The sequence below is a fragment of the Lissotriton vulgaris genome, chromosome 11 (assembly GCF_964263255.1).
Source record: "Lissotriton vulgaris chromosome 11, aLisVul1.2, whole genome shotgun sequence".
In the NCBI taxonomy this organism is placed as follows: Eukaryota; Metazoa; Chordata; class Amphibia; order Caudata; family Salamandridae; genus Lissotriton; species Lissotriton vulgaris.
Window position 1 is genome coordinate 968,796,455 of NC_141699.1, and position 11,152 is coordinate 968,807,606.

The 11,152-nt window shown below is 39.3% G+C and overlaps 1 protein-coding gene across 4 annotated transcripts in view; it reads left to right on the forward strand.

The window, feature by feature from the left end:
• The window catches only part of MINDY4B (MINDY family member 4B), a 386,720-nt gene extending 380,231 nt beyond the window's left edge, over window positions 1-6,489 (forward strand). For all 4 annotated transcript variants that reach the window (XM_086944142.1, XM_086944141.1, XM_086944144.1 and 1 more), the window contains one exon: window positions 6,088-6,489. In XM_086944142.1, the coding sequence (XP_086800268.1) occupies window positions 6,088-6,230 (143 nt within the window). In that variant the 3' untranslated portion in view covers window positions 6,231-6,489. The remainder of the gene's footprint in view (window positions 1-6,087) is intronic.
• The last annotated feature ends 4,663 nt before the right edge of the window (window positions 6,490-11,152 follow it).

Genomic DNA, 11,152 nt, shown 5'->3' on the forward strand with positions numbered 1-11,152 from the left:
CACCATAGTAAACTAGGATATTCTTCTATGATTACCATGAAGTAATGGCCATTTTCAAGAGGTCCAATAAAGTCAATTGCAATTTTCTCCCAGACCTGTTTTGGATGATCCGACATGTTCAAAGAAGGTTGTGTTGTTTTGAGAAATAAACAGTTACACAAATAACAAGCCCAAAGCTCTCTCTCAACGGACTTATCAAGATGAGGGAACCAAACACGGTCCAGGAGAGCATGCTTTGTGACGACAACTCCATGGTGTCCTTCATGTGCCACTTCAATGATTTGCTGTCATAGACTTTCAGGAATAACAATTCTGTACCCAACCAAAATATTCCCTTCTTTTGTAATGGACAGTTCATCACGCACTTTCTTGACTTTCTGATATTCACTATCATTATCAAGTGGCTGAGCATGTGTTCTCCACGATTGATGCATAAGAATGTCTGATGAGCGTGAGCATACTCCTATCTCCATTGGTAGCAGCATTTATTTACTCCACGGACACAGCTGTTGGAGTGCTGGATCATACAATGAAGTTAACACAGGCCTCAGCCACTTTGGAAGGGGTGCGCTTATACTGTTTGGGCACTCAATAAAAGTAGTCTGCAGGGTTTTGGTCTTTTCCCGCCGGTGCACAGTGGTGTAGCCATACTTTTAAGGTAGATGACAAAGTCTGAACCTTGGCTGTATCTGGAGTCATTCCTCCTTCCGAGAAAATGTGCCAAAGGAATTTTAGTTTTGTTTTGTGAAATTCACACTTATCAGTATTCAACATAAGGTCTGCATCAGCAAGTTGTCGGCACACTTGTGTAAGGGCTCTATCATGTTCCTTTCAAGTAGCCCAAATACTAGTATATCATTACTGTAATTGAAAGCATGTGTGACAGGCTGTATAATGCAACAAATGGCATCTTGGAAATGTTTGGCAGCTAAAGACGGATTGGTGTCACTACAACGCATGCTTTTACATCGCATGCCTTTACAACGCGGTTTTTACCACGCAGTCCATTACAATGCATAATGCTTTTAGGCGCTCGATAGTGAATTATTTAATTTACTATTCCAACTCCAGTCCCCGTGGATAGCAGGGAAGGTGTTGGATAGTAAATTAAATATATTCCCTATCCTAGAGCGCCCCCCAGCGCAATGCGTTGTAATGGTATGCGTTGTAATGGTTGCGATGTAATGGTAGTGCGTTGTAAAAAATGCGTTGTAAGTGATGTTCCCCCTAAAGACACTCCAAAACTCAATCTTTTGTACCTAAAAAAACTAACATGGGTTGAAAAGGTAGTAAAGTACCTGCAATTTTCTTCCAATTCGAGCTGATGATATTCTTTATTTAGATCAAGGTGAGAAAAAACTTTTGCACCATTCAACTGGGTGGTCACATCGGAAATGTGCAGAGCTGGGTGTCTTTCTCTTTCAATTGCCTTCTTTGCTTGACGCATGTCAACACAAATTCGCCCAGACCCTTCACTGTCCTTTTTAGGTACCACCACTATTGGCAACACCCATGACGTTGCACCGGTAGAGCGCTCAATGATATCATGGTTTAGTAAAGTCTTGATTTCTTTTTTAACAACCTCTTGTAAATGAAATGCAAATTGACAATGTCATTGAGAAACAGAATGAATGTCCTGATTAATATGGTGCTGCACTGTTATAGTCTTAAGTTCTCCTAATCCATGAGACAATAATGGGAACTGATTCACTATGTCATGATGAGCATTGATATTGTAATTCACAGAACATATTCCCATGTCAGCAGCAGTGCTAAAGCTGAGCAAACATGCAGTCAATAAAGGTCCCTGAAGGACATGGATTGGGACTTGTACCTTCGTCCCTTTGTGTTTTATAGTGGCCATGAATGAACCTTGACTTTGCAATGACATTGAGGCTGCCTACGCATACACTTTGGTTTTTGATGGTGTGACACGGGGCACAGGAGACAGTTCATGGTACTTTCGTCTGGCATGATGTTTATCAACTCACCACTGTCTATAATAATGGTATATAGCAACAATTGACCTTCAGTTTGATTTTTGGACAATATCCTAAGAAATTTCATGATTTCACTTGTCAATCCTTTTCCGACTTGTATTCTTCCTTGCAGGTAGCCAAACCTACATGTACCATTCTTTCAGTGGCAAGCATTGACATCGCACACCCATCTTCTTCACTGTTGCACGACAGTGACGTCGATGTACATCTCGACAAAAAATTAGATGACAATCGGCCTCTTTCAGTTTCTACTTGCCTCAACTGATGTTGCCGTTTATTTTGGTGGGATTGACTGGAAAGCTTCTGGAACTTTCTGACAGCCATTTTGTCTTCATGATGTGATCACCGGCACGCATTTTGTGTTCACAACCTGACACTCACTTTTTCTCTAGCTTTGCTAACTGTTGCAAAATTGTTCTCTTACCCCCAGCCTTTACATATCTACCCAATGGCGGGATATTTACCTTCATGTGGAAAGGTAAATCCACATCAAAAATACAGCTTCTTTTTCTTCGGAGACATAACTTTGCGGCCTTCTGCCTTGTGTTTGTTCTTGCTTTTCATGTTCAACATGATTCGCTCTGGGCGCCTCTGGCCTCCATGTTAGCAGCTTGTTTGTCAGCACATTCTTCAGCTCTGGACACCACAAGCACTCTGAGATGATTGGCTTCTTCTTTTTGAATTAATTGAACTTACAGTGTTTGAACAGCATTTCAAGTCGTTCATCCATCATTTCACCATCTCTTTGTTTCGCTTGATTGAAGACATACCTCTCATAGTCAACGTTTGGCTTCGGATTGAACTTAAGGCTCAATGCCACCTTGACATCCAGGTAAAATACTCTGTCCACTTGTGGTATCTTCTTTTACTCATTCCCCTACTATGTTCTTATGATATTTGATTTGTCATTTGTTATTTCTAGTCCATCAGTTAAATCATCAAAGGTTTTGATCCAAGCAGTCCATCAAACGCCAAGACTCTGATTTTTGCCGATAACAAATGAAGACGTTGATTTGAAGAAAATGGCTGCATCATACTTTGTGCTGTTTTCTGCAGCTGGTGCCCGGATTATATGCTGTTCAGGCCACACTTGACCTACAGCATCTTCTGGCCCAGTGTCAATATTGCGAGCATCAGCCCGCTGACTAGTGCTCGGACTGTCGTGCCCAACCAGAGGTGGTGGCAACATCTTTTTTTTGATGTTGAGTAGTGGTTTTGGATCTTGCTCTTCACTACTCGCAACCTTCTGCATTGTACCAGGTTTTTGCGGCCTTCACTGTTCCTTTGTATTCCCCCCGCAGTATTCTCTTGCACTTGGCTGTCTTCACTTGTTGTGCTTTCTTTACCTGCTGGTCACTGCTTTCTTTACCTGCTGGTCACTGCCTTTAGCATTACCATACTGTATGAATAACGGCTCTGTGTTAAGGTGTGACATTGCACTACTTATCTCAGTCGTATTGGAAAGATTCTGACCAAAGATAAATGAAACTTTTCGTGGGGCCTTCCCGGTCTTTGAACGTCTCTTACTGGCTGGAGATGTGCTTTTACTCCACATACTCCAACCGTTAATTCTTCAATTTGACTGAGGCTCACGTAGCACACACAGTAAGCTTGACGGATCGTGGCAACATCTGGGAGAGCACTCTCAACTCTTCGGGTTGCGGGGTTTACGTATCCCACCCTCATCACAAGATTAAACTTCCTCCCCAGTCTGGTAGCTTGTTAATGAATCAAGGCACACACGGAGCTTGGCATTACACGTCTTTATTCTCTACAGTGCAACCAATAAACTGAAAGGTACTACGTCATGAATGTTATTTTATTTACCACAACCAATCAATTATGTCACTAGACTACGGAGTCCATTAGGAACCATATAAGTCCCGCGCTCTATGGTACACAAGACACTACAGCGACCATGACATGTCCAAAAGTTAATGTAAACTACTTCTCCCCGGCCTGATTTCTGGACTGCTATTTACTTGCCGACCCTACCGATCTAGACAGTTTGCTCCTGATTTTACAGCAGCATTACTGTCTACAGATTTAACCTTACCTCCTACCCCTTTTGTGGCCTAACTGGACCTTGTACAGTAATTACGCTCAGTGAAAGAATGTAAACAAGTTGCAAAGCAGCCTTGCAGCTGCAGCTGCAAATCATCTTCCACAGAGGCATGTTATGAGGGCTTTAACCTGCTTTTCCAATTTGTTTAAACTTCTTATATTACTAGTGGATATAAATATGTGGCATCTTGATTATTGTTGTCCTCATCCTGTTGTCCACAGTGAGGGGTTAACCTTTTCTGCAGCACGCTTTCCTGCAGCATGAAGCTGCTGATCTTGGAGAGACTCCACGTTACTGGGACTTGTTTCCTGTCATACTTTCTTATTTACCAGATAAATGCATTTTGTTTAATACTTCAGTTCAGTTGAACTAATGGGCTTGCAGGAGGAACATTAACCCCCTGAGCTATCTCAACCTCTGTATTTTCTGGGTAAGTCAATCTGCTAGTAAGTTGAGTCGGTTAAGCCTCATTGGTATAAGAGCTGTGTGTCATATAGCCATGTTTGAACATGTTTGTAAAGCACTTAGGTCGCAGGTCAATCCTGAAGACTCATCATTACCCTAATTAACATTTCTGAAACCTCAAACATCACTACCTATGTTTCGTCACAGAAGGTTGGCAAGTGTGCCACTAGTGGTTGACATTGAAGGAGTCATGGGAGAAAGAAATTCTCTCACCCTACACGATGAACAGATATGCTTGCCAGCTGTGTACTAGGAAGTTGAAAGTGTCATTTTCCTACTATGTGAAACAACAGATAACAGGAAGGGTAGGTGGGGTGGTTTTGTCTTTGCATGTTTTCCTTTGAAGAATATACAAAGCAAGTTTACTAACATGAAAGCATTTACATATTAGGTGAAATGTATGTCTTGTTATCCAGGACTCCTGGGGCTGTACCATGATGCTGTTTCTATGATGCGCTTCTTTTTGACATCTCTAACACATACAATACCACGACATATAACTAAGTTAAACCATGTTTTTATGACAACAATGCTTGGAAACACAAAGAAGGCAATTAGTGCCTTTTGTTTCAGAGCTTTGCTATGGGAAAAACGTGCTAACTCAGATATTTAGAAGTGTAACTCAGGGATATTTAGGGTGGCATTTAATAAAATGTTGTACAGCAACCAAAAATGCTTCACTGCATGACGCAAGTGGGTGAGAGTAGGATGGCACCATATTTAGAGAGATATGGTGCTGCCCTGCTTTCTTCCTAGCCCTGACACACACTTAGCCTGCAGTGCCACACACACCTTTCCACCTTAGTGCAAAGGTGTCTGCACAATATCTAGCATAGTTGTTTTACTAGAATGGTACCCTTCCGCTACAAAATACTATTCTTAGACTAACTTTTAAACTTTTCCTACTTTGTTTGTATGATGTAAGTTGCAGATTTGAGAAATAAATGCAATTCTCCTAAATAATATCAATGTTAAACGGCATTAAATGCAAATGTTAAAATGCATAGGGTTTTGCATCAAAAAGCATAGGTGGTTGCATGGGAATACCCATGTACTACTCATGGAATGACCTCACAGCGCAGGATAATGCAAAGGAGTAATAGGCACTGCTTTTACTTACTTTCAAGTGTTTTTCTAGGGCAAAACAAGATTCTAAGTAATTATCAAACAAACATTTTACACCTAGTTGATTCACTTTTGTGATGCATTCCCAGTGCAAAATGTTAGTAAATATGCACCTTAGACTTAATGCACACTCTCAAGATCCCAAAGAGAAGTGCACAGTACTACTCTGAGCTGAAACAGGGATGAAAAAGGCACTATGATACAGCTCCTTGAGGGTTAATTTTCCTGCAACAGTTCGCAGCTTTTGCCTCTCTGGTTACTTTTGTAGACTTGTCTTAACTTCAAAGAATTTCAAATTGTTTTTGAACTTGTAATACTCATTCACCTCTACGTTCATAACTTCAGAAGATACACATTTTATAAAATGCTCAGTATATTAGCAGTTACTCTAGCAATTGTATTTTATCTTTAACATAACAGTTTTTCTTTTAGATACTCATTCTCATCACTGGGAAGGGAGTCAACACCCAGAGGAGCTTGATCCAGAAAAAAAATTTCCTTCTGTGGAGATGACCATCAGAACCAAGTGGGAAGGTGCCGCTATAAACTGGAATGGGACTGTTCCATTCTTCTAAGAAACAGAGAAGAAATATTCACCAACACAGCGCACATACCAGATATATATGGAACATAGCATAAGTGAACACTGATGTGAAATGTAAAGCGCCAGATTTATCAACTTAGTTTGTCTTTACAGTCAACATGGTACAACCACTTGCGCACAGGATTATTGTACATACACAAATATTAAACAAATAGGTACAACCACTTATGGACAAGATTATTGTACATACACAAATATTAAACAAATAAAACATATTTTCATCAAACAAATTCATCCTGTATAGTTTGTGAGCACGTGACTCAGCTGCGCGCACTTGAAACTGGACAACTTAAATGTAAGTTTAACTCCTTGCCTGAACATTTTTACCGTTCTCATTGCAGTGCCCTTTTTCAGGGCACTGCAGGGGGAATGGCAAAAGGACCGTCCGCCTGCACAAGTTCAACTCGCAATCAAGCATGCAGTTTTTGTGCTGCTTTGGTACTGCTGCGCTGGCTGAGATCCGGTGCAGGGGCACCAAAGTCGGAATCAGCCCTTAAGCCTACTTTTTCTATACCTATTTCCGCATAAATGTACCTATGCAGTACATACATCTTCAAGGTATGTAGATGTGGAGTTAGGAACAGTAAATCTATACTTCCTTATATGTACTTACCTTTTGATACTTTGTTCCACAATATTCTGTTCCCCATATTCTTTTACCACAATATTCTGGGGGTTGATATTCAGCATTACAAATCTGCTACCCAATCTCCAACCAGCACTGCTCTAATCAATCAGCTATTCAAAAAGAGGCCATTAACTGTTACTTTAAGAATGCTCTTTCAACACTTCTGATTAATATGGCAAAATAATGTGTCATCGGCCATGTCACAGTCTCAACTTTCTAGAAAGGTGCCATTGACTTTTAAATGCTTCTTGTGCAAGAGCACGCAGCTTATGTTAGATGAAAGTGTGTTCTGAGTCACAGTTTTCCCCATCAAGCATGTTTTAGTAGCAGTTATAAATGTTCTACAGGGTCTTATCACAAGGCAAAACATTTTGCATTGATAATGTCTTTTGTAACAATCATTACTGAATGTCCTGATTACTTGCTGATAATCTTCATTACATTTGTTCCTGCTGTTATTCATTTTCAATGGGAGTTAATTGTTCTTTTGGAAGACGTAATATACCTCCTGCCTTTGTTGACAGCATTAAGTGAATATCCCCACATTCTGATGCCTAATATCGAGGACAACTAATTGGTTGAGTTGGGCAAACACAGGAACGATTTAGGAAGGAAAGCAACTGTTTCATCACACCTAACATTTTAATTTCAAGTAACATGGCATATCATGTTATTATCGAATGATGCACCCTTTCAAAGAGAATACATTGTCCTCAAGCCAGCAACTTACATTATTCAATAAAGAGTGAGAAGATGCCTCAGGGAAACATTACAAATAGACGCAACAGAAATCAATTGACATTCAGCCCAAGAACCAACTAAGATCCTAGTAGGCAGACTATGAATTCAGGGACTATACAACATAGCCAGATTATAAGTGTTGGAGATCACCACTGGAGCCCAGTAAACATCTAAAGTGTGGGGCAGGACATCTTCTAGGGAAGAAGGTTCAGTTCAAGAAAAAACCTGTAAGAAAATGGCCAGATCACAATGAAAAGCAAACAACACCTTCACCAAAAATGAATGCTGTAGTTACAAAATAAACCTGCTTGGAAACAATATAATATGTGGCTGAACAATTGACAATGCCCCAAATCATTTATCTTCTTTGTCAAAGTAATTGTCATTAGCAAAATCCTCTCAGCAGAGACATAGTCAGGGTAATCTTGTCCTGAAATGAAAGGTGGAATTGTATTACCTTGGATGATAACAAGAAATCCTGAGAAGGAGGAGGTATGTGCTTTAGTAGGCATTGGATCAGGAAACTTTGGTCCATCAAAGCAATTCATCCCAGACACATGGCTCAAAAGCCTCGGAACAACGTTATGATTTCCCAATGACAACCCATTGTTCTGTTATGAAGTGTCATATGATCTCCTCCCTTAGAAATCAAGAACCAGGAAAAGTGTCAAGGGTAAACACTAATGCCCTTTAGGCATCATCAACAATCAAAAGTAGCTTCAGTCCTTTGAATACTCCCGGCCCCCTGATATACCTCAGTAAAAAAATTGCAGTCCAGAGATTTTCATTTTTGATTTGTGTTTTTGAATCATTAGAGAATTTAGCTTGGGTAGAAATTGCTGATCCGGGCCAAATTTTTCTTGACAACATTTTTTAAAATGGCGGATGTGAAGCAGCTCTGTAAAGATGCATTGTAGCCATCATAATGGTAATTTATTTTGACATTGTTTTTGTTTCAGGTTTTCTGATGATTGAAATTCATAAACATGAACAAAGTAGGTAGCAGCAGATAATCTTATACTGCTGACAAAGGTATCCATGTTTAAATATCAATGTAAAAAACATAGTTTAGAAAAATATCGATGTAAAAATATTGAATACAAAAATATCGACTCCCTATACTTAAACAGGTAAGTACAATATTATCGAATAAAAAATATCAAAGTAAAAAATATAGATGTAAATAATATTGACTTACAAAATATATATAACAAACAAAATATATTAAACAATATTTATATTTTTAACAAAATTCATTATATTTAATATATATTTAACTAAATATAACAAATTAACCTAATTTAAAAAATATAAGCACTCAAAAATGTGTACATATACATATATTTACTTAAATACATTTAAGTAACTATTATCTATATTTAATTTATAAACATTTTAAATTATATAAAATTAAAATATATACATATATCAATAATTTAAAATAAAATAAAACATCCTATAATTAATTAACACATTAAACTATTTAAAAAAACATACATTTCACAGCACAATAATGACAAAAGCAGGGAAAATGTTGTATAGCGGAGGGGTAAAAATTATTATTCCCAATCCAGTGAGTGCAATAGCAGGGAAAGTGCTGGATACTTGAGGGTTAAAAATTACTATTCCCGCTCCAGTAAGTGGAAAAGCAGGGAAAGTGTTGGATAGCGGAGGGGTAAAAATTACTATTCCCACTTCAGTGAATGCAACAGTAGGGAAAGTGTTGGATAGCGGAGGGGTAAAAATTACTATTCCAACTACAGTGATTGAAAAGTAGGAAAAGTGTTGGATAGCGGAGGGGTACAAATTACTATTCGCACCGGTAATAGCCTTTTCAGATGTAGGTGGTATATTTACCGATTCGGTAAATAACAAATCGGTATTTACCGATTCGGTATTTACCGAATCATCATTTACCGAATCAATTGACATTCATTCCTATGGGCCTCCAGGCCCATAGGAATGAATGGCATTTACCGAATCTGTAAATACCGATTCGGTAAATACCGAATCTTAACGATTCGGAATTTTTTACCGACTTTTTGTCTACATTGCATTTACCAATTCGATAATACCGAATCAGTAAAATTCGGTATTTTCGAATCGGTAAATTACAATTACCTACATCTAGCCCTATGATAGGAATTATCTGAAAAAATCCCATCTAAGCAGTGTCCAACACTATGAGTCGTTCCTTTAACATGTTGGCACATCCCTGCCCTCTTCATCTGATCTATAAGTGCTTTTGTATCTGGATCAACTGCATTTTCCAGATGAAAAGTACAATCCACTAGCACTGTGAAATTGGAGTGTTAAGCTTTGCGAGCTAAAGAGGAGCCTAACCTATCTAAAAATGCTACCTTGGACTTGGGCAGACGATAGAGTAAAATTTCACTAAAAGAGTGTTTTTTCTTTAATTCTTCTTTATTGAATAAGAAAAACATAAACATAACAGCAGACAATAAAGTGATACTGTGCATTTGTACATTTACCATCCGCAGTTTGTCGCTACCTTCCAACATTACCATTATGTCACATACCGTCAATTCTACAATGTGACCGCTGACTTTCAAGGAGTAATGCATTCCTGCAAAGAGGGATCAGTAAATGGTAACTCAACATTCCTTTCGTGTTATTTCATTCCCCAAATATCTCGGTCCATTTTTTCGAGCATCCTCTCCTTTCATAGATCACCCTTTCGGTCTGCATACACCAGTCCATATCGCCCTCCCAGTCCCTGAGCCTCTGTGCCGTGTTGGCTTTCCAGGCTCTGGCTATATTATGTTTCGCTGCTACACTTCCAAGGGCGACCCAGATCTTTTCTTTAGCCGTCAAGTCAGTTGCATCCCATATATTGAGAAGGCAGAGTCGGGGGTGACTCCCATATTTTTCCCACAAACTTCCCACATTTTTTAGGTTATTTTCATCCAATACAACTATATAGTCGGGCATTCCCACCACTGATGTAAATACATGCCAACCTGGCCACAACCTCTGGGACATAATGAGGAGCTTAAAATACCCATCTTAGCCAGTGCAACACTAGTGTAGTAAACTTTATGGAGGAGCTGAAGCTGGATTATTTGAACCTGGACTGAATTGAGACTTCTCGAGGGGAGGCCAGTGCTTCCTGCCATTCCTCATCGTCTAAGTCTACCACATCTTCCACCCACTTAGATTGGATCTTCCCCAAAGTGTCTGGTGTATTATTTAAAATCTTCCTATATGTCAAGGAGATTACTTTTTCTTTCAAATAATCATGGAGGAGTCTGTCCTCCAATGGTGAGGTGGCTGGGAGATCCATACCCTTTATACAACGCATTGCGGACATGGAGGTATCAGAAAGTTTCTCTCATATTTAGGTCATGGTCTCATTGAAGGTCACTGAACAGGATTACTGTGCCTCCTGCCTACATATCACCTACCTTCGAAAGCCCAATGAAATCCCATTTATGAAATACAGAACTGTGTGCCAGAAGCCCCAAACGATCAGATTCGAAAAGAGGGGTGGCCAGGGTAATCTT